Source organism: Pelobates fuscus, chromosome 4 (genome assembly GCF_036172605.1).
Source record: "Pelobates fuscus isolate aPelFus1 chromosome 4, aPelFus1.pri, whole genome shotgun sequence".
In the NCBI taxonomy this organism is placed as follows: domain Eukaryota; kingdom Metazoa; phylum Chordata; class Amphibia; order Anura; family Pelobatidae; genus Pelobates; species Pelobates fuscus.
In genome coordinates, this window is record NC_086320.1 from 274,974,160 (window position 1) to 274,998,897 (window position 24,738).

Genomic DNA, 24,738 nt, shown 5'->3' on the forward strand with positions numbered 1-24,738 from the left:
TTCACCCTCGATAAGTGAATCTCTCTCTCTCGCTCTTTGTTTTACATCAAAATAAAACAAATAAAAAACAGATTAAAACGATTTAAGTGAATCTGAACGAAAAAGGCCTCAAGGGCCAGATTTTGTTATGGCTGTTTTTATAATAGCAGTAGTGTCTTTAAAAACAAACAAAGGGCAAAAAGATGGGATCTACCACAGAATATTCCTTGTAGCATGTCTGTGATGCTATTTGGACCAGATGTGCAACAATATTTGAAATTAAAATAAGAGTAACGGAAAACAGCTTTGCAGTGTGTTAATCTTAGTCATCTTCAAATCAATCCCTCAAAGAAAAGATTTTTTTCCTAGAGTCATACTGCTTTTTATATTTCTTCTCTCTTTTCGTTTTTTTTCCCGTTTCAAGTGATTTACTAAATTATTTAAATATGTATTGTGAAGAAAAGTAAAGTTACGACTTAAATTAGGGAGTCAAGGGAACAGCTTGCAAACAATCGAGAATTCATTATGATCTCTCTTAAATCCTGGGGGTGGTAGCACTTAATGGATTTCCATAATATCTGTATGTGGTTTTCCATTGCTCACACATCATGATTATGATTTATAATACTCAAAATCCATTATTCTCTATCCACTGGGTTATTTTTATCATTGCCCTCTAAAGGTGAAGCATCTTTGTAATTTTAGATAAGCAACCTGAATCAATATTTTCCTAGGATTAAATAAGGTTGCTGCTGAGCACAAGAGTTCATATTACATCCGTGTAATATCCACCTGTATGAGTACTGCTCTTTAACTTGCTAACATGTTGCATTCAAAGCCATCAAATTGCACCGAAATTTGTAGTGCACAAGCAAGTGGTGTGGTCGAAGGTGAGTGGCTTAATTCTGAAAACAATTGTGTACACATGATTGGAAAATGCTCGTGGTGCTGATTTTGGCCAATCTTTATTTATTAAGGTTTGTAATCTATTATATAATAAAAATAAAAAAGAGGAAAGGAAGATACAAAATGTGTAATACTCTTCACATGGCCATTTATATATTAATGTGCTTTGTAGCCTTTAATTTAATGTGGCTTATTTAAATGTATCTGATGCTAGAACAAACATGTTGAAATGTGAAAATGTAGTAAATCTCAATGTACAATTCTTTATCCATTGAGATTCCCAGAAAGTGTTTTGTAGAGTTGCCATTCAGGGTGTTTTTTTTTTTTTTGTCTATCAATTCACATATACAACATTCTCTACCAACGGAACAATATCTTAGTAGTTATAAACATACCCACGAGAACTTTTCCACGGAAACTTTAGGTTTGAAAGATGCCTAATATTGACAGATATGTATATGAATCATTCATTTCCGAATCTATAGAATAAGAATGGATTACTTACTGGTCCTGTGCAGGTGACGGTATTGTTCTGTGGCATACACTCAGAGTGACAAGCATAGCAAACACCTTTGCTTTCATATTCTCGTGGTTCCCTACAAACAACATACACAGTTTATTAAATCTCCCCAATGAACAATGTGAAATAATTTCACATTCACATATACAAGTCATTGTTTACAGAGTGATTCGCTAAAGTGAGAATTGTCAGGAATTCAAAGTGAATTCAAACTTAAAGGGACACTATAGCCACCCAGACCACTTCAGCTAATTGAAGTGGTCTGGGTGCAGCGTCCCTATTGCACTTAGTGCAGCAATGTTAAAAATTGAAATTCCAAAGAAACTGCTGTGTTTACATTGCAGCACTAAACATGCCTCCATTGGCTGTCTATCAGACATATTGGTTGGTGGTGTGGGGGAGCGGAGGGAGGGGGAAGGCAGAGGGAGCTATAGTGCCAGGAATACAGCTTTGTATTCCTGGCACTTATAGTATCCCTTTAATTAAAAATTTGATTCCATAATTGCCAAACTTGAGAAGTCCTCCTAGTCAGCAATGCTTCTACTTTATGTTGGTCTAAACTTATTAAAACTAAAATCTACTCTGGCACATCACCTACATATCTCGAGACAATCATTAGAAAAATCCTCAGTTAGCTCTGAAAAATCATGTATTAACAATGTTCCCAGAATGCTGTGCAGAAATTACAATTGTTTCTACAATTTTGATAAATTTACATATTTGAACAATGTTGTCAGGCTCAAAGCAATTAACAAAATGAATTTTATGGGTGTTTTCTATCATGGCTTGATCTTCCTTTTGCAGTGTCCTAATGATTGCTTTTAGAGGCCTTGTGAGCAATCACATAGACATCTCATATCAACGGGCAGAGTAGTAATCCAATGAATATCACAGGGCATTTTCAGGAGCTCAGAAAACGTCACTGGAAATATTGTGGATCATTTGGAGATGTTTGTTTCTTCTCAAGTTACATACGCAGGACGGCAATGCAGCTGTTCAATTTCTCTTAATTAGCAATAGAAACCCAGAAGCTAAAACTAGAAATGTTGTTTTTACATTTCAGGTTTCAGTCACCTGGAAAAAAATAATACAGAACAAAGGAAGCAGCAAATCCATGACTTCATGCCATACATTATGGTGTTTTGTTTTTATCAGAACTAATGCACATTGGCTTATGATATTTATGTATTAATTATGCTCAGGGCCGCTTTCAGGGCATGACAACCGTGACTGCTCTGGGAGTTCCGGGCCCCACATTGCCTAAGTACACATATATATATATATATAGCGGTTTTCTCTCTCTCTCTCTCTCTCTCTCTCTCTCTATATATATATATATATATATATATATATGTACTTGCGGGCCCCCGGCTACCTGTTTGTTGTAGTGGGGGGGCCGCAGCACACTCTCACTAACCTTCCCAGCAACATCTCTGTCTAAATCTTGCGAGTCCCGCGGCCATTAGAGCGTTGCCATGGGTTACCATGACAATGCTGGAGAGTGTGCTGCGGGCCCCCTCTGCAGAGTCCATGCCACGCGATCTCCCCCTTCCCTGGCCAGATAAGAAGCAGGGAGCGGGGAGTACACATTCTACATCCGCTATAAACACACCACAATCAGTACAATCCCTCAGGGGTGGGCAAGTGGGTGGACTCGGGGGCAGGCACCTTGAGCTTTGTCAGGGCTTATCAGACAAATCACCATGATTCTGTACACAATGACTTTGTTTATGGCTTAATAGAGCTCAGCAGATTTTGTTGCGATTTTTTTTAAGGCAGAAAAAAATACCTAAATGATAAAAATTACCTTAAGACTAATATAGAACATCATAATAAAAAATAAAAAAACATATTTACGCATAAATTTGAGACTTCAATTTGCTTAATGGTTTAATAGGCAAAATAGTAATTGGTTTCTTTCCTTAAGATAACAACTAGTGAAGTTGCCTGTTCCTGTTGCTTTTTTGCAATTCACTGCACATATGCTTCCTCCTCTGATTATCCAAGGTATGGCATTAGCTCGCTGGCAAGTACTAAACTTTCTCTCATAAACCACCACATGGTAGGGTCTATGACTGTCTAGTACTTGTATGGCATTAGCTTGCTGGCAAGTACTAAACATTGACTCATAAACCATCACATGGTAGGAGTATATGGGATATGCTCATTTCCCGCTGAAAATTAAGGGAGCAAATAAGAGTCTCTGATATCCTTGCGTATTTTGAAATTGGTGGCATTGCAGCTTGGTGTAGTGGAGGTGAGTTATACTTTTCCGGTGATGTCCCCCACAGACGCTGCCATCTTCAGATCCTTGTGCCAAGAACCCGAGAGAGTACATCCGCCAAGAACCCGAGAGAGTACATCACTGATGTCCCTGGAGGATCCCTCAAGTTCACAAGAGCCTCTATAAATATTATTATGAGATGAGTGAAATAATGCCTTATTCACACATCCATCATTGGCAATGGTTGGGGGAAGTGACAAAACCTGGCGGTGGTAGCTTTTTCTTTTGTCCTGTTTTAACAATTTGAGGATTTACCATAAAACAAAGTAGTCCCTACATTGTTTAATGATATATTTTGACTGCATTGAAATTTTAATGATATTCCAACACAGCCTTTATGAGCATTTCAGAAAGATCAGTTTGCAGCAAACGCAGAAACCTTTAAAGTTGAGTATCTATTTTAGATTTTTTTAATGATTTTTTGTGATCTTGTATTGATGATGGGAGAGTCGGACCACTGTGCAAAGCCTTCTCTAGCACATTCCAGAGATTATCAATGGGGTTAAGGTCTGGACTCTGTGGTGCCCAATCTATGTGTGAAAATTATGTCTCATGCTCCCTGAACCACTCTTTCACAATTTGAGCCCGATGAATCCTGGCATGCTCATCTTAGAATACGCCCATGCCATCAGTGAACAAAAAATCCATTGATGGAATAACCTGGTCATTCCATATATACCCCAAATCATAGCACTGCCCCCCTCAGGCTTGTACAATAGGCACTAGGCATGATGGGTGCATCACTTCATCTGCCTCTCTCACTCTGCAACAGGGTAAATCTGGACTCATCATGCCACATGACCTTCTTCCATTGCTCCAGAGTCCAATCTTTATCCCTAGCAAATTGAAGCCTTTTTTTCCCTTTAGCCTCACTGATTAGTGGTTTTCTTAAGGTTACACAGCTATTCAGTCCCAATCCCTTGAGTTCCCTTCGCATTGTGCGTGTGGAAATGCTTTTGCTTTCACTATAAAACATAGCCCTGAGTTCTACTGTTGTTTTTCTACGATTTGATTTCACCAAACGTTTAAGTGATCGCCAATCACTATCAGTCAGATTTTTCCCGACCACATTTCTTCCTCAAAGACGATGGTTACCCACTATCCTTCCAGTTTTAAATAATGCGTTGGACAGTTCTTAACCCAATTTTAGTAGTTTCTGCAATTTACTTAGATGTTTTCTCTGCCTGATGCATGCCAATGACTTGACCCTTCTCAAACAGGCTAACATCTTTTCCACGACCACGGGATGTGTCTTTCGACATGGTTGTTTAAGAAATGAGAAGCTACTCATTGCATCAGTTGGGGTTAAATAACTTGTTGCCAGCTGAAAGATAACCGCCCATGCAGTAACTATCCAATAGCAAGCTCTTACCTATTTGCTTAGTTTCTCTTACCTATTTGCTTAGAAATCTCAAATTTGCAGTGATGTTACTACTGCAAGGGATTATAGGTGGGCAATTCTGGGTGAATACCACTATAATCAAATTAAAGCAGAGAGACTGCACTTTAAGCCCATATTCATTATTTAACTGTAACTTGTTTTTTATACTGGTACAAGCCGAAATAACAAATATTTGTCATATAGGTGCATAATAGGTCCATAAATATTTATGGACCTATGCTAGTTGAGTGAAGCATCTAGTTTTGCATGTGATGTATTCTTTTCTTTAATGTAATGTATATTTATTACAGTTTATATCCTATGTTACCTAAAGCCATTATAAAAACATTAATGAAACACTCCAAGCAAAATTACTTTGGGAGGATACAAGAGCACCCAAATGAGTAGGCTACAAAGAAAACTAAATGTTTGCAACTACACACTTGCTCAAAACTAGAGAAAGCAGAAACAGTATATATAATTACTTAAATTCTATAGGCATATGTTTTTTTTACTCAATGTGGCCTCAGTTTATTATTCTTGGATAAGCTTTTCAAGTGGTTTAATAATTTTGGATAAACCTTTCAAATGTTATTTTAGAAATGTGAAAAAATTAAAAATATCATATGTAAAAAATGGCAAATAGAAAAACATCAATATATAAAAAATATTTAAATATTAAAATATTTTTCATAATATTAAATAATTTTGAAACGTCTATTCATAAATATTAAAAAATGTAAAACGTTTACCCATGAAATATTACACATTTTAAAAGCTTATACAAAAATATTAAATCGAGGCATATGTTTGAAAAATTACCATGGTTACCTTGTTAAAAGATTACAGAATGGAACACATTCATATTCACGCGTAAAATTGCCACAGGAGAAACACTGAAAAGGCCCTTGTCCCCAGCATCCTTCACCAGAACATAAAGGGTCACAAATATCTCCTGAATTTGCTGGGAAAAAAAAACAAAATGAAAATAAAAACCTTGTAAATACATACTAATATTCCAAAAGGACACTTTTCAATGTGCTCAGTGACTGACATTAATATGTTTTGCAAGTCATTAGACTTGGAGAATTGTTTTAGTCAGAAATACAATAGGCTGAATTTGGGCCAATCTGCAATTCTGACATAAAAAAAAATGAAATCCTACCCACCATAGAGGCTAATCCCAAAGCAACTGAAACAGCCAATGGCCGGTTATGTTCAGGATTACGGGTTAACTATTTGCCCGCGGGTGGCACTAGCAGCAAATTGGAAAATAATTAAAAACTGCCTGTAGGGGTCACTATAACTTTGTGCCACAAGAATAATCCTTGGGTCATGAAGGTGTCTAGTTCAGCAGACTTTTGGTTTCACAACTGAATTTTTGCAAAACCGAGCCAGCACATTGACAAACATCCGAGGTCCTGAACAAAATTTTCAATCGTGAATTTTTTTTTCAGAAGAATGAAAAATCTTTTCCCAGTGATTTACAAGTGATAAGATATCATATCAGTGTTTGCCAACAGAGGATTTCAGTCAAGAGAAGTGAACATTAATATTCTAAAAAATATATATCTAATTCAAAAGTTTGGATCTTTTGATAAAAAAAAAGTGTAAGAAAACGTTTATACCTAATTTTTCGCCATTTTTTTCCATCATGCTACGCACTATCCCTGCCTGCAACTGTTTCATATTGTTTTTTGCTTATTATTCTGCTGTTCTTTATCACCTACTTTAACTTCACTTTGTAATATATTTAACTTTTATCTTTGCATCCTACAAGTCTATATTTATACACTCGGTTGTGGCCTCCCCATGCACTGTATTTTATTCTGCTCTATCCTTGCTTTGATCGCAACATTATTTTCTCCATTCTAACCAAACCTGCACTGTATTTAATATAATCTAATCCCTGTTCTTCTTTCTATACTCTATTATATATATTCCCTGCAAAGCATTTTGTTCTAGCCCTTACCTAAACTCAATTTAATTCTAAACCCAATCGTTCCTTGTTTATTTCAATCTACTTCTTACAAACGTTAGGTTTACCTTATTAGAATATCTAGTCCATTACACTCCACTTGTTCAATTCTCCTCTGCCTACTTTTTACTCCACAAGACCTTTCTATACTTTTCATTTTTACACCATCATACCCTGTGCTCTTCTCTTTTAATCTCATATATCCTTACATTTCTTCCATTTATATAATGACAACAAAAATCAAGTAAAAACACAATACAATTAGAATTGTCTAGCTGACACACAAACCTTATTTTGAGAATTAATATGTAGTTTAAGGACATGCTAAATGCATGCGGTGTGAAGATTTCTCCATACATAGAATGTCTGTTTACAATAGACACAATGCATTTGGAAACATACCACATATCTTTGGATCTTTATTATCTATAATTTTTGTTTGTTGATTTGTTCTGAACAGGTTGTCCCACTTGATGGTGTCAACATGGCAAAGGTTCTTGTTGTTCTTGATTATAACATCTCCATCACTTATTTCTTTTAAAGACCGTAAACCCAATGAGTTTATAGATAGTCCGACCACCGCAAGGGCATATCTACCACTGAAACACAACAAAGTTAGTATACTATTATATTATATGTGTGTGTGTGTGCGTTTGTGCGTGTGCGCATGTGCATGTGTGTGTAAAAAAAACTTACTGTTGCTTAGTTCTGCCTCTAATTATTTCAAGGTTTTCAAAATAATTCAGATCAGTGTAATTAGTTGGCCACCACTGAATGTGTAAAAACCCTAGTAAAAGAATAAATAACATAATACAGATAATTAATATATAGTAGTAGAACACTTTGCAATTAAACCTTAATGCCATTTCATAGAACCTCAAAATTACACAATGAAAAATGCCTATTTATTATTGTACTATTTTTTTTTTTACAGTGCTTCACTTGTTCAATATGTCCTGTAATCGGTGGATTGAAATACATAACAAAAGACTGGGGACACTCAATGACAACCATGAACAAGCAGCAGTGGTGCATCAATTTAAACCAAATAAAATTGGAGATTTCTTAAAAAAACAAATATTACAGGTGCTCCATAGTCAATGTCTAAGGGTTTGCTCTATCGAAGTCTGTATTGGTATTTAATGAGCAAAGTAAACCCTTACATTACTAAGATATATATATATATTTTTTTTTTTTTTAAATTCTTTATTTTTCATGTGCAAAAATTTCACATCAAGCGTGTATAGCTACGACAGCATCTGCAGGCAATTTGCATAGAATTTCAAGTCGTAGTAGTTGTCAAGACAGCACATATTTTTTAAATTAACATGAGGTTAACAGGTCAATAAACATTAGTGATCAATAGTTTAGCATGTTAGGGTAAACGAGTGAATAATAAAGCACTGAAGTTTAGACATGTATTACGTTTAAAGTATTGGTTACATGTTGTTAACTGCAGGGATAGGTTATCAGGTCCACCGCTGATTTTTACATTTACATGTCCCTCTGTCTATGATTGACTAGTTAGAGAATGCATGGGTGGTTACAGAGATTAACAGCGAAGCACTATGACAGGAAACTCCTCGAGAGGGGATGTACCAATGTATTGAGAGCGACTATTGCTGATTAAATAATAATAAAAGATAAAAAAATAAGAAAACATTCAGTAAGCAGTATTAATGGTACTAGGCATGGTGTGAGGTGAAAGTCCGGCAGAAATGAGACATGTCTGCTAGTCCTCCATCTCCAGCCTGTTCATCCGATCCCTCTTGGTTGCGATATGCAGTCTCCGAGAGCCACTGTCTCCTGAGGCGGCAGAGGCATAGTCGTGGTGAGGTACTCGGTGTCTGAGGTGTGATGGTGCAGCTGTAGTTTGACGGTCACTTTGTGCTGACCTGCTGGGTAGGGAGCTTCTGTTCTGCTACAGGGTTGTTGCGGCTTGGCTTTGTTACGGGTGTTTGTCGTGGGACAGGCCCTGCGTCGGTGCTTGCGCTGCCGGTTCCTTTGTTGGTTCCGCTTTGAGGAGCCTCTGGCGGCATTCATTCCGCGTTCGCCCCCGGGGATCGAGGGTGCCAAGAGTGTGAAAGCTGGGATAGTCCGTTTGGCTGTAGATTCGGTCAGTGCTCTTTCCAATATCCTGGCCCAGAAGGCGTTAAAGATCTCGTCCAGCTTAGCCATGGTGTCCCTTATCCACACTCCTCCTGTTCCCATGCTTGCTGGCTGGTTTGAGGAGGCCGCCATTTTAAAATTGGTGACCCCCGATGCATGCGGTCTCTGGGACATGGGTGTCAGTGGTGGCCCTGCTGCTGGTGCCGGGATGACCCCCACCGGCGGGGGGAGGGGGAGGAAGGCTCGTGGGTGGACCTCCGCAGGTTGGAGGTTTGCTTTTGAGGAGCTCCGGGGTGGGTGATCGGCCGCCTCACCCGCGCCCTTTCTCCTGATCAGGCTTGTGGTCGTTGCGGTAGGCCCCATCCGTGCTGCCCAAGTTCCCAGCGGGGTAACGGTGCAAGAGTGGTCTTATCCTGTTCTCCCCTGCATCCCCTGCTTGGGTGTTGCGTTTTCGATCGGTTTTGTAGCCCAGGAGCCAGGGTTTTTCAGGCAAAACTGGATTATATACGGGAGCTCGGGCTGTGCACGTCTGTGCAGCTCCACAGCCAGGCTCCGCCCCCATATATTTTTTTTTTAAACACTTTTTAAGTGAAAAAATGGGTTAATAATGCACTGCTTAAGTAGGATGAGTACAAACAAATCACCTTCAGACAACTTGTTAAAGCATTTTTGTAAAAAAAAGATAACAGGCATGCTGACAGTGCCACGACATCATTGTCAAGCACATACACTCAAACATAGTAACACTGGCATTGCATTCTCATTTTTATGAAAATAAAATAACATAAGTGAGACAATGATGATGAAGAGTGTGTGACAGAAAGCAGAAATAGCATGTTATTAAATATTATCATATAATGATGACCTCTCTGAGATAGCTGTATGATCGGAATGCACACTGCATAAAATATACCGCTGGGGTTTGACATATTAATAATAAAGCATTATAAGCCTCCTGTATGTGAAAATAAAGATAAAAGACAACCGGTCAAAAATTTATATCCAGTTTCGAAAGTAAAACAATGCCTTATGTTGATTGAATCTCATTAGTATGAATAATAGTGTGTGAATCACTACAAACACACACATTTCTAACCCCATGTCATCTTATGGCAGCTTACTGTTGGTGCATCACATAACATACTATGTTCATAGCTGAAGAAACAACATTAAAATAAACCTTTTTAACTAACCTGTTATTTCACGAATGGTTTTAAAGATGCTAAGTTTTTCTGGGTTCAGTCTTGAAGTGTTGGTGAATGGGTCACTGAAATTCAAACGATTAAATAAAGTGTAATATATAAAAAGGTGATATGAAACATTATTAAAAAAAAATTAACATTTAAAAAAAAAGCAGTTTGGAGGAAAAGAATAAAGGCACATTTTTACAAGGCTGTATTTTGTACCTGTCATATAGTTGTCCTAAGAGAAAGAGAATTGAGTCATATCCAATCTAGCTAGTGAAGAACACTCACAAGAAGAATCAGAGCTTTGTTACCTGGAGTTATTTACTAAAATGTGGACATAGAGATTTGAATCGGTCTGAACTATATTGCAAACTGTAATTTTTCCAAATAATAAACTAAATAACGTAATTTTGAGAAATGTTTGTTTGTTTGTTTTTTGTTAAAGGGACACTATATTGTTTTCCTTCATTATAGGGCTTCCTCTGTAATATTTGGTTCCAAACAAGACTTTTTTAAACTAAAATTCTTCAAAATATTTTGGAATTCCGAACCAAGTGAATTAAGAAAAACTGTATATTTCCACTGTGCAAAAGGCTACTACAATGTGAAAAGTAGTGAATCCAAATAAAATTTTACATTTAAAACAAAAATAACCAAATTAACAACACAGCTGACATTTTCAGACATTTTTGAAAGTTACATTTGCCTACGTGAATGTGGGTATATATTAGATATGAGCCCATTTTTTTATTAAATGTTCGCAATACTGTAGGCTGTGTAAAAATTAAATTGGAAATTGTTAACAAACAAACATTATCAGATGCCAGAAGAATGTTGGTTGTTGGCCTGTCTCCAATTTTAAAGTGTAAAACCTTAAAAATAGGTAACTATAATATAGATACAGTTTTCCATTTCCTACAAAATACTGGAAAGGAAATATAAATTTTTAAAACAATGAGGTTTTAACTCACAGTGAGTTATAGTGGACGGAATCAAGACTAATGTATGCATGTTAGACATAGTCTTCAAATAAGTCAAGTTAGAGATGTTTTAATATTTTTGCTTACGTTATGAGTCATATTTAGCAAAATTATTTTAATAAAAATAAACTTTGTTTTTAACTTCAATTAAAGTTATCCAAAATTCAATGTACATTCAAAGTAAATTCAAATTTTAAGACCAAAATAGCCGAACTGGATATATTCTTCAAGTCAGCTATGCTACCAATTTTTCCCTTAAAATTGAAATTCACTTTGAATTCTTAACAATTCTCACTTTAATGAATAACCGTGTATCGCCTCTTTTCTCCCCCCTCCCCGTAAAATTTCTATGGTTTAAATTACACAGCACTATTTTACACAAGTTAATGTAATACATATATGAACATTTGCACTAATTCTAAAGAATTTGAAAGAGAAGATATTAGATGACTATTTCAAACTAAACAGTGAAAACTGTTCCACTTACCCTTTAGCTGCCAATTCCAGAATGGTCAGGTCTCCATAAACCTTGGTACAGTTTTGAAAATAATCGATATTTGAGGCATTGATCGATAAGACATTTTTTAAATTACCAGTACCAGTTCCATTACAAATTTTGTCTGAAAAGGGAAAAAAGATATATATATATATATATATGTTGCATTTATTTTCATGTTCTATTGAAATGGATCTCTCTGAAGATGATATGTTGCCAAAACAACAAAATGAACAATGCCCCTTCCTGATATATACAAGACCACTTTTGGAAATGTTGTCTCATATATATCTAATACATGTCCCACATGTCACTATGGACAATTTAAATCAATGTTTCTTTTTGAACTGAGAGACAATTGTCTCTTTTATTACATAATTACATTATCAAACTATACATCTGATATTCACATGGATATAACCCAAGAGTTTAAGTAGCAAGCACTAAAATGCATGAGATAATGGTGGAGGTGTTCATTCAGACGCATTACTACCAGTCAGGGCCGCCACCAGAAATTTTGGGTCCCCTAACTCAGCTCAGGGCCCCTGGGGCCCGCCTCCAAATATGCTCCCTGGGTCAGTGGCGGATCCAGAGCCTGATCTCGGGAGGGGCTCTTGTAGATTATTTAACTAAATAATCCAGACACAATAACCACTACAGCTCAGTGTAGTGGTTATGGTGCCAACAGTGCCGGGACCCCCTCCCAGAGTAAGTAGTCAAACCGTTTAAGAACAGTTTGACAACTTACCTGAGGTCTCCTGTGAAATGGGGCTGTTATAGGGCATAGGATCAGTGGTGTGTGTGAGTGGTGCAATGTGTGAGGGGTGCAGTGTGTGTGTGTGTGAGGGGGACAGTGTGTGAAGGTTGCAGTGTGTGAGTGAGGGCGGCAGTGTATGTCAGGGGTGCAGTGTGTGTGTTAGGGGGGCAGTGTATGTGTGTGTGACAGTTGCAGTGTATGTGTGTATGGGGGGCAGTGTGTGTGTATGGGGAGCAGTGTGTGTGTATGGGGGCAGTATGTGTATAGGGGCAGTGTGTGTCTATGGGGGGCAGTGTGTGTGTGTATGGGGGGCAGTGTATGTGTAGGGGGGGCAGTATGTGTGTATAGGGGGCAGTGTGTGTATGGGGGGCAGTGTGTGAATAGGGGGGCAGTGTGTGTGAATGGGGGGGCAGTATATGTGTGGGAGGGGCAATGTGTGTGTAGGGTGTGAGAGTGTGTTATAAGGCACGGGGGGCTTTTTTATAATATGCTTTTTTTTACATTTATTTAATTAAAATAAATATTAATTATGTCCCCCCTCCCTTCTTACCTTTACTGGGAGGAGGGGGGACATTTCTTGATCCCTGGTGGTCCCAGTGGGATTCATTGGTGGTTCTAGTGGGGAGAGTGAACTCTAGCCCGTAGCTCCAGGGCTAGAGTTCACTCTCGCGAGATTTGAAGCGTTGCCGTGGTAACCCCGGCAACGCTCCAAGCTCGCAAGAGGAGGACCCGGAGGAGCTGCAGGCTGAGCTCCCGGGTCCTCTCTCCCTCCCCCTGCCGGCTGCCAGCATAGTGCCTGCAGACCGGGGAGAGAGATCTCTGATCTGCCCCGCTTCACCCCCCCTGAATCCGCCACTGCACTGGGTCCGCCTCCAAATACCGCCCACAGGAATACACACACAGACACAAACACACACACTGATACAAAAGGACACAGATACATACTAACAGACACACATACTGAAACAGACATACACAGGGGCGGACTGACCGGTCGGGCACTTCGGACATGGTCCGAGGGCCCGGCCGGGAGGGGGGCCCGCCCTCAGGGGGCCCGGCCACCCCTTTAAATGCTGCAGCCGCCTGAGCGCTCTCTTAAGAGCGCTCAGGCGGCTGCAGCTTCTCACCTCCCCTCCCCGTAGCGTGGCCGAGCTGCTCTGCGTCCGCGGTGCCGGCCGGAGTGATAGGAAGGTGCACACACACTGAGTGTGCACCTTCCTGTCAGTCCGGCCGGGTACAGGAAACAGAAACTCCTGTTCCGCGTGGAACAGGAGTTTCTGTTTCCTGTACCCGGCCGGACTGACAGGAAGGTGCACACTCAGTGTGTGTGCACCTTCCTATCAATCCGGCCGGCACCGCGGACGCAGAGCAGCTCGGCCACGCTACGGGGAGGGGGTAAAAAGAGAGAGGGAGGGAGGGGGGGAGTTAAAAGAGAGGGGGGGGTAAAAGAGAGAGAGGGGGGGTAAAAGAGAGAGGGGGGGGTAAAAGAGAGAGAGGGGGGGGTAAAAAAGAGAGGGGGGGTTAAAAGAGAGAGGGAGGGAGGGGTTAAAAGAGAGAGGGGGGGTTAAAAGAGAGAGGGAGGGGGGTTAAAAGAGAGAGGGGGGGTTGTTAAAAGAGATGGGTTAAAAGAGAGAGGGAGGGGGGTTAAAAGAGAGAGGAGGGGGGTTTAAAAGAGGGAGGGGGGTTAAAAGAGAGAGGGAGGGGGGTTAAAAGAGAGAGGGAGGGGGGGTTAAAAGAGGGAGGGGGGTTGTTAAAAGAGAGAGGGAGGGGAGGTTAAAAGAGAGAGGGGGGTTAAAAGAGAGAGGGAGGGGGGTAAAAAGAGAGAGGGAGGGGGGTAAAAAGAGAGAGGGAGGGGGGGTAAAAAGAGAGAGGGAGGGGGTAAGAAGAGAGGGGGTAAGAAGAGAGAGGGAGGGGGGTAAGAAGGGAGGGGGGTAAGAAGAGGGGGGGTAAGAAGAGGGAGGGGGGTAAGAAGGGAGGGGGGAGTAAGAAGGGGGTAAGAAGAGGGGGAGGGGAGAGTAAGAAGAGGGGGGAGTAAGAAGAGAGGGGGGGAGTAAAGGGGGTAAAAAGAGGGGAGGGGGGAGTAAAAAGAGGAAGGGGGAGTAAGAAGAGGGGGGAGGGGGGGTAAGAAGAGCGGGGAGGGGGTAAGAAGAGGGGGGAGTAAGAAGAGGTGGGAGTAAGAAGAGGGGGAGGGGTAGTAAGAAGAGGGGGAGAGTAAGGAGAGTGGGAGTAAGAAGGGGGTAAGAAGAGAGTGGGAGTAAGAAGGGGGTAAGAAGAGGGGGAGGGGGGTAAGAAGAGGGGGGGGAGTAAGAGGAGGGCAATTGCCCCCTCCCCTGTCCGCAGGCACCGTGCGGGCAGCCGGCAGGGGAGGGAGGAAGAGAGGACCCAGGAGCTCAGCCTGCAGCTCCTCTGGGTCCTTCTTGCGCGAGCACAGATCGTTGCCGCGGTTACCACGGCAACGTTACGGCTCTTGCGAGAGTAAACTCTAGCCCTGGAGCTACGGGCTAGAGTTCACTCTCAACACTGTGACCACCAGGTATTCCTGGTGGTCGCAGTGGTGAGAGTGAACTTTAGCCCCATAAACACACTGCCCCCACACACCATACACATTCACACACTGCCCCCCATACACACACACTGCCCCCACACACACCATACACATTTACTCACATTGCCTCACACACACACACACATACACTGCCCACCCATACACACACAGCCCCCCATACTAACATTGCCACACACATACACAGCCCCCTCGTACACACATTGCCCCACACACCCTACACATTCACACACTACACCCCCTCACACACACTGAACCTTTCACACACACTGCACCCCTTACACATTGCACCACTGCTCCTATACCCTACTACAGCCTCATATCCCAGCAGACCCCAGGTAAGTTGTCAAACTGTTCTTAAACGGTTTGACTACTTACTCTGGGAGGGGGGCCCGGCCCTCCTGGCACCATAACGACTACACAGAGTAGTAGTGGTTATTTTGCATGGATTATTTCTTTAAATAATCTACGAGTGCCCCAGTAGCCAGCAAGCCAGCCAATCCACAGGCCAGCCAGCCCACAGGCTGGCCAGTAGACAGCCAGCCAGCCTACAGGCCACCAGTTAGGCTTAAAGCCAGCAAACCCACAGCCTGCCAACCGCAGCCAGCAAGCCACAGCCTGCCAGCCAGCAAGCCACAGCCAGCAAGCCACAGCCTGCCAGCCGCAGCCAGCAAGCCCACAGCCTGCCAGCCGCAGCCAGCAAGCCCACAGCCTGCCGGCAGTAGCCAGCAAGCCCACAGCCTGCCAGCAAGCCCACAGCCTGCCAGCCGCAGCCAGTAAGCCCACAGCCTTCCAGCAAGCCCACAGACTGCCAGTCAGCAACAGTAATTAAGGTAAGAGGAGCCAACTTGGCCTAGGTATCAGCTATGTTGTGTTGCTATATTGTGAATAGGAACCAGAGTGTTGGAGAGACCCCCCTCCAGGCCCCATTAGACTCCATTGTAGTCTCTAATGGGACCTGGAGGAAATTCTTTCTAACACACTCTCTAAAGGACACTGAGATAGCCTCTGCTAGAATGCTCCCCCTCTCCATGGCCCATTAGCCCTCAATTGTAGTCTCTACTGGGGCCTGGAGGCGACTGTTTCCAGCAGGGACACTGAGATGGCCTCTGTTAGAAAGACCCCCTTCCAAGCCTATTAGACTCCATTGTAGTCTCCAATAGGGCCTGGAGGGGATTCTTTCTAACACACTCTCTAAAGGACACTGAGATAGCCTCTGCTAGAAAGACCCCCCTCCATGGCCCATTGTAGTCCCTACTGGGGCCTTGAAGGGATTATTGCACTTTTGTTCCTTGTGTCTAAAGATTGTGTAGGGTGTGGCTGGAGGCGGTGCATGGAGGCGGGACATGGGTGGCGCTTGCTGTGGAGTATGGGTGGGGCCTGTAAGGGGCCCTTGATTTATTTTGCCCGGGGGCCCTGAGGGTTCTCAGTCCGCCCCTGGACATACACGCATACAGGCATACATACTGACACACACATACTGGGACATACACACAGGCATACATAGTGACAGACAGACACATACTAACATACATACAGACAGACATGCACGAGGACATAAAGACACATACATACAGACACCGACATACATACATACACACACACATCCATTCATACATGCAGACATACTGACAGACATAAAGACACTGACATCCATACACACATACATTCATAATGGCATACAGACATACATATATACATACATTCAGACTGACATACATGCATATATACAGACATACATGCATACAGACATCCATATACATATACACACAGACATACGCTCATAATAATATGCAGACATACATTCATACTGACTTACAGACATACATATATACATATATAATGACATACAGACATACATATATACATGCATAGACATACCTACAGACAGACATACTTGCATACAGACATACATACATACATCCATAGACATACATACAACATACATGCATGCATACAGTCAGACAGACATACCTACATACATACACACAAACATGCACGCATACAGACAGACAGACATACATGCATACAGACAGACATACATGCATACAGACAGACATAGACATACATGCATACAGGCAGACATACAAACATGCATACAGACATACAGACATGCATACACATACATGCATACAGGCAGACAGAGCTCATTTTCCAGCCACCCTCCTGTCTCTTACCTTTTCTTTGCAGGAGGGTGGCTGGGGATGATGGGAGTCGGCGCGGCTGCCTCTTCACTGCCTGGCTCTCCCTCTTCACTGGCGCGCGCGCGCTCCTCCCGTGCGGAGTGTGCTGGCAGGAAGTGACCACTTCCTACCAGCAGCACTTGCGGCTGCTTTTTTTTTTTTAAAGGGGCCCGGTCGCGCTATACAACGGCCACAGCGCTGACTGGGCCCCTGAAGATATAGGGCCCATCGGGTGCCCCTAAGTGTGTGGCTTATGGTTGTCACCCCCTGATGGCGGCCCTGCTACCAGTGGAGACTGGTTCACAGAGGCATTTGTGCTGGAATACCCACGCCCCCGAAAGGACTCCTAATAAGTGTATAGTAGAAAAAAACATCTCTGTCATGATTATATCTGAAGTTTCTCCTCTTTATTGATGACTCGAGGTGCATATAATTTTGAACGGGCATGACAATTCAGAAGAAGGTAGAGGCCAACAACTCAAGAGGGGGCACCGCTAGCACCATCTATAAATCATTAAACTGCTACTAATTGATAGGTTACAAAAAAATGCATGCAACTTGAGGCTAAAGCATCCTAGATCCCTCCCCAACTCCTCCTCTAAACATATATATTAACCATATATATTCCCAGATTCCCAGATTCTTGATCTGTTCTGAAATTATGTGCAAAATACATCCCGTGACATAATGAGTTTTATCAAAGTATGGAATTTAAAGGAAACTTTTTACAAATAATTCAAGTATTCAAGATGGCAGATCTGTGTCTTTGTACTAGCTTTATTTACAAAGTACAAAGCCATACAGATTGTGTAGTATTGATACATGTTATGTATGAACAAAACACATTTTAAATCACTTTCAGATGCTGTAAATTGCTTACCTATAGTACAAGGTCCATCACACTTTTTACATATACGCACGCCATTTTCCTCTACTTCATGAGAATCTGGATTACATGTTCGAACACATGAGCCATGATCAGTCACTACAAAATTGTCTGTAATATAAAACGATATGAAGTGTTTGAGTGCAATAATATCCCACAAATGTTCCTGATCAGTTTCCGTAAAACAGGGTTATTTTGCCACATAAAATGTAAAAAGATCATAAGTTTACTACTGCTTTCTTCAAGAAACGTGTATATATTTAATTTGTTTACAGTCTTACCCAGAATCTTCATCTGAAGAGTGTCAAATAGTTAAGTGATTAGAAGAGTCATGAGTTAGCACAAAAGGATCTCAGTTTCATATTTTTGGAGTAAGCTTTTCAAATGAATTATTATTATTTTTGGCTAAACTTTTAAAATAATAAAAAAAATGCCCCCCTACTGCTGCAAGGTCTTTGTGCGCTCTCACACAGATATTACGTGCGCGCTGCCACACAGTCATGACTCCCACACCAGCACGGCGTCTAAACAGGGCCAGATTTTCATTTAAAGGGATCCTATGGTGCCAGGAAAACAGACCCAGAGCATTGCCATGGCAACGCTCTGAATATCACGAGAGGAACCCAGCGGAGCTGCAAGATAGAGCTCCTCCAGGTTCCTCTCCTGTCTCCATCCCTCTATCCCCCACCGGCGGCCGCAATAAACTACTTGTGGGCCAGTGAGGGAGATCTTTGATTCCCCCACCGGACCGTCATGGAACACAGCTGGGCCGGCGCTCGGATAGCGCAGGCCCTGCATAGACCGGGGTAGACCACACCCACTAATCCCAATTCCACAATTACAATACTGCGACATTTAAACCCAAATGAGTCCCCTTTTATTTAAATGGCCGGCTGGGGGCAGTAAAAGTAATTCTGTGGCTGAGCATATTTAAATACTTATGAGCAGCACTCACTTTGAGCTCTTCTCATAACTTATCTGAGTTATCTGACAGAGGGGATCACAAGGTATAAAAATATACCTGGAGTCCTTGGTACCAGCAGGGATTGAACTCCTCCTGGTACCTTTACTGCCCTTTACTGTACCGTTAAAGCCCTGCACTGCATTGACCGTCACAAGGCCCTTAAGTGGTTAACCTAAAAATAAATTCTAGCTGGTTTTCTATAAGTAAATATTATAGCTCTCACTTATAAATATAAATTGTTAATATGAAAAAATTCATAAAACTTTATTGGAACTATGAATTCATATAAGGAACAGTGTATTCTATCACCCCTTGTAGTCATCAGGGTAATAGGTGTTCCCTTGCATTATGTATACACTTCTACTGTGAAATCGAATGCATAATGTTTGCTTTTGGAAAATCATCATCGAAACACTGATAGCATTGCAGCTTGTGCGTCCTTTGTATGAAGGCTTGGTTGTTTTGCTTTATGAGTCAAATTGAACCAGCCATCTGACAAATGGATAAAGGTGTAAATTTAAGCATGTGGTAACGGGTGTTTACGAGATAGGTGCCTTGCAATACAAAGGACCAGATAGTTAGAAGGCTCAAACTTGGTTTGGGGTTCAGAATGTGTGTGTGTGTATATATATATACACACACACAGTATCTCACAAAAGTGAGTGCACCCGTCACATTTTTGTAAATATTTTATTATATCTTTTTATGTGACAACACTGAGGAAATGACACTCTGCTATAATGAAAAGTAGTAAGTGTACAGCCTGTATAACAGTGTAAATTTGCTGTCCCCTCACAATAACTCAACATACAGCCATTAATGTCTAAACCGCTTGCAACAAAAGTGAATACAGTGGAGTAGTCCTGCTGATTCCGCTAGTACTAGTATAAAACATTTATAAACTCTGAAAGTGGAAAGAGCAAAACATTCCGAAAATGCTAATAAATCAGTATGAGATTTTTTTTTTTAGGATAAAGAAAAATAATCCCTTCAACAATTGAGTTAAATATAGGAAGCATGTACAATACTCATATTCGTCCCTTCTTTTCAAATTAGTCAATGTCTTTCTTATTACTGGATTTGAGTGTACTAATCAGAAAGCTCTCCAAGCAATATTTACATCATTACAACGTTATCAAAATCTCAAAATTTAAGGTTGACTTAAATGCAACAGTAAACTTATGCCTTGATTTAATTTTTTTTTTACAAGCTTTGCAAAAGATTTCATATATTTTTTCAAATTTTTAAAATATTTTCTTTTCAAAATATTGAAATATTTTTTTTAAAATATACGTAAAAATATATAAATATATGAAAAAAGTTTTTAAAAATTACAAAAAGGTTTCCTAATATTAAATCATTTTAAAAGTTTATCCAGAAATATTAAATCAAGGTCTTAGCTGGGTATTTTCAACAACTTACGTGGGCATTTTTTCACACAGGTGGCTCCAAAGCTATATTTTCCATCTGGGTTTATTTCCATTTGGTAGGATAATGGATTATATAACAGCAACTGAGGGCAGTTTTCCTTGCATGTTTCGCCATCACGAAATTTACGGCAAGCCTGTTCAGGAGCAATAGAATTATTTGGATTAATACCATCGGTTACCAGTACCTTTTGGGTCTTGAAAGGATTTTTATTAGAAGGGAATGAGCTGTGATTGTAATTTTAATTATATTATCTTTAATCTAGAACACAAGTGAGAATTTGCAATTCACATAGTAATGCTTAAAGGTGATTATGCAAAATGTACATTACATTACCATGCAATCTTTCTCCTTGGGTCCTGTACAGCCAGATGCACACTGGCTATGACAGCAGTCACTGGGCACAGGCCCCCTGCACCGACCTGAACACTGCTGGGCACAGATGGTTTTTGTAACTGAAATAAAGAAGGTATTTGTCAGAAACGTAAAATTAAATTATTAAATCACACAAAACTGGGTATGCATAACACCTTAAATGGAAAAAAACATCTAATATTGGTTGAGTTAGATAGAAAACAATTAAATAAAAAAATATTAAAGGAAAACCAGCATAGAATAAACTGGAATTATTTATATATATATATATATACACACACACACAAAGCAAACAAATAAAAAAAAAAGAAAAGACAAAAAAGATACCCATTTCACAGTTATAGTTCCTAAATTTACAAACCAGAAAATGCCTCAACCAGTCATGAACCTATCCATCATGTATCTATTATCTTACACAATATTTTTAGGCTAGGGTTTGTTTGTTAGGTTTATACTTATGGTTAAGGTTTAAGTTTAAGTTATTATTAGTGTCAGGGTAGTGTAGGGGTTAAGGGTTGGGGATTGTGAAAGTGATAGGGACATATAGGGGCTAAAAAGGGTTGTTGTAAGGTTTAGGGTCACTTTTTTATAAGGAAATATAGTGAACCAGGACTCAGTGGCAAGGGAAAATTCAGCCTTGGTGAGTAGAAATTCACCCCTGGAGGGTAAACTATGGCTTGCAGTGGCTACAATTGTTAAGTACTGTAATTAACCATAATCGGTCCAGTTAAGGCTATCAATGTTGATTCCAATTTATATTCATGGACAACAAACTTACGCTTCTGACAGTCTCCGGGTTCAGGCCCCCAGCACGATCCTTTACATTCTGGGTTACATTTCCAACCTAAAGATGAAATATAAAATAGTTTGTGTTGGTTTTTATATTCTTACCAATAAACTGGTTAGAATATCAAAAAGTATTTTGTAAAATCGGTCAAAATAGCTGGAGTTTGAGTAAGAGTGATCAGCTTTGACCATACAGCTTTTTGTGGATAAATAAATCCTATTGGCTTGCTGAGAATTCTATAAATTTTAATCCAACAACAGCTGCATGAAAAAAGGTGGAAATCCCCAAGTTTGAATTATTACAACAAAAAAAAAGGCACTTTTACAACATGACTCACTTCTCAACTAACAAATGTAATCATAGAACATGTCACACATTGCTGCTTTTTTGCATTTTACTTTACTACATCCATTAGGTTATCAGACGTTATTGCAGAGTCGAAGGAAGGGTATCTGTAGAGATTTAAGATTTCCACAAATACACCAATCTCTAGCCAATTAGTATATTTTTCTATATACAGGAATGACTTCCTCTGAATACTTACAATTGGGAGGGTTGTTATCTTCAAGTGCAATTACATTATTTGCGACTTCTGTATTCACAATGTCTTCCCATTTGATTGAATTTAGGTTGCAGAGACCTGGATTTTTTGATACTTTAACACCACCGTTAAGTATTTCTGTATGAATAAATAACAGAGATGTAAAAAGACACGTTGGATGCATTGTAGTCAAATATTCATGCAGCATTAATATTTATATTTAATAGGGCTGGATGATAACATAACACTGTTAAAATTTGAACAGATACACAGCAATGTAAATTCTCTAGAATCCAGGATGTATATCATAGATTTTCTATCAGGATTCATGAAGATAAATAGTGAGAATCAAGATGAAACATAGTGAGACCCAATCAAGATATCACAAAACTGTAATAATAAAAGAAATCTCATGGCAGCACTCAAAATTTTCACTTGTCAACTAGCCATCTGCTGGTAAAAATGCAGCCCTGGCAAGTAGATTTTAACCTTAGACCGTCTAGGCATGCAGTGGTGAATAACTTTCAATAGGAAAGGACCAGCCAGAGAGAAGTGCTGTAAGTGTGAGTTAGCAGTACGGGGACGATCAGAAGACAAGAGAACATCACTGGCAGATCGGAGCGGCTGAGAAGGGATATATCTATAAATTAGTAAAGAAATTTAATGTTGCTGAACTACATATAATGCAAACAATTATACCTCAGGAATAATCCATTTTCGGACTCGGTACATAGATTTTATTTTTCGTTTGAGATAGTACTTTGGCCATAAACACTAATATTTTACATTTACTTATGTCCAGCTTTTTTAAAGTTATTAGAATTCAAGGACTGCGTATATGTTTGTGCTTTGTTTAATTACATCCCATACTAGTTACACTAATAAGAGTGTTCTATATGTCTGCAGACAGCTTGGGAAATGTTGGTGAAGCCATTCTGCCAGGCTGTTTGGAAACATTGCCACTGAAACTGGTTATTGCAGAGTTTTTTTCACTTACCCATGATGCATTATGGCTGTTGGATTCAGGTAATTTTTAGATAGCAAAGATAAATTATGGACAACCATAATATATTGAAAAAAATTTACCAAATGTAATTTTTTTTTCTCTTCACTCTCTGTGCTCAACATCTTGCTGAACTAGAACCAGGTATGACAAGATTCTCTCTTGCTTTTTTCCCATGTGATATCTCAGAGTCTGAGTGTAAAAATGTATCTTAACCCCTTAAGGACACATGACTTAAGGGGTTAAAATGGCAGTACAGACACAGGCCATTTTGTTTGTAGACTTACCTGTTAAGTTTTTCAGTGGTAGGTGCTGCAAGCTGGAATTTCCTGCACTATTAGACACGATGGTCAAAGCAAACTTATTTTTATAGAGAGAGTTCCCTCTGATGATCTGGAGATTTTCTAGAGGAATGCTTTTTACACCGTTGACAGAGATGATCACATAACCCCCCACTTCTCTTATGCTCTGAAATTATAAATAAAGACAAGTCAGAATATACATTTTGATTGGGTAACTAAAATTATAGATCAGGGTGGTGCAGTAGACATTGCTTACCTAGATTTCAGTAAGGCTTTTGACACTGTTGCACATAGAAGACTTATCAATAAACTGCAATAATTAAGTTTGGATTCCAATATTGTTGAATGGGTAAGGCAGTGGCTGAGTGACAGTGACAGATGGTTGTAGTCAATGGAGTATATTCGAAGCTTGGGCTTGTCACCAGTGGGGTACCTCAGGGATCTGTACTTGGATCCATTCTCTTTAATATTTTTATTAGTGATATTGCAGAAGGTCTTGATGGTAAGGTATGTCTTTTTGCTGATGATACTAAGATATGTAACAGGGTTGATGTTCCAGGAGGGATAAGCCAAATGGCTAATGATTTAGGTAAACTAGAAAAATGGTCAGAGTTGTGGCAACTGACATTTAATGTGGATAAGTGCAAGATAATGCATCTTGGACGTAAAGACCCAAGGGCAGAGTACAGAATATTTGATAGAGTCCTAACCCCAACATCTGAGGAAAGGGATTTAGGGGTGATATGAGACAGGGGGGATATGATAGAAACATTTAAATGCATAAAGGGAATCAACACAGTAAAGGAGGAGACTATATTTAAAAGAAGAAAAACTACCACAACAAGAGGACATAGTCTTAAATTAGAGGGGCAAAGGTTTAAAAATAATATCCGGAAGTATTACTTTACTGAGAGGGTAGTGCATGGAATAGCCTTCCAGCTGAAGTGGTAGAGGTTAACACAGTAAAGGAGTTTAAGCATGCGTGGGATAGGCATAAGGCTATCCTAACTATAAGATAAGGCCAGGGACTAATGAAAGTATTTAGAAAATTGGGCAGACTAGATGGGCCGAATGGTTCTTATCTGCCGTCACATTCTATGTTTCAATGGTACTATACATAACATACATA

At 40.1% G+C, this 24,738-nt stretch overlaps 1 protein-coding gene across 1 annotated transcript in view; it reads right to left on the bottom strand.

Annotated features, from left to right (window-relative positions):
* EGFR (epidermal growth factor receptor) overlaps positions 1–24,738 on the bottom strand; it is a 207,418-nt gene that overhangs the window by 31,805 nt on the left and 150,875 nt on the right. The window contains exons 3-14 of the mRNA XM_063452118.1: positions 23,595–23,775; positions 22,308–22,442; positions 21,755–21,820; positions 20,938–21,056; positions 20,596–20,737; positions 18,204–18,320; positions 11,812–11,944; positions 10,351–10,424; positions 7,745–7,835; positions 7,451–7,647; positions 5,902–6,034; positions 1,391–1,481 (exon numbers count right to left, since the gene is read on the bottom strand). Coding sequence (XP_063308188.1) covers positions 1,391–1,481; positions 5,902–6,034; positions 7,451–7,647; positions 7,745–7,835; positions 10,351–10,424; positions 11,812–11,944; positions 18,204–18,320; positions 20,596–20,737; positions 20,938–21,056; positions 21,755–21,820; positions 22,308–22,442; positions 23,595–23,775 — 1,479 coding nt within the window. The remainder of the gene's footprint in view (positions 1–1,390; positions 1,482–5,901; positions 6,035–7,450; positions 7,648–7,744; positions 7,836–10,350; positions 10,425–11,811; positions 11,945–18,203; positions 18,321–20,595; positions 20,738–20,937; positions 21,057–21,754; positions 21,821–22,307; positions 22,443–23,594; positions 23,776–24,738) is intronic.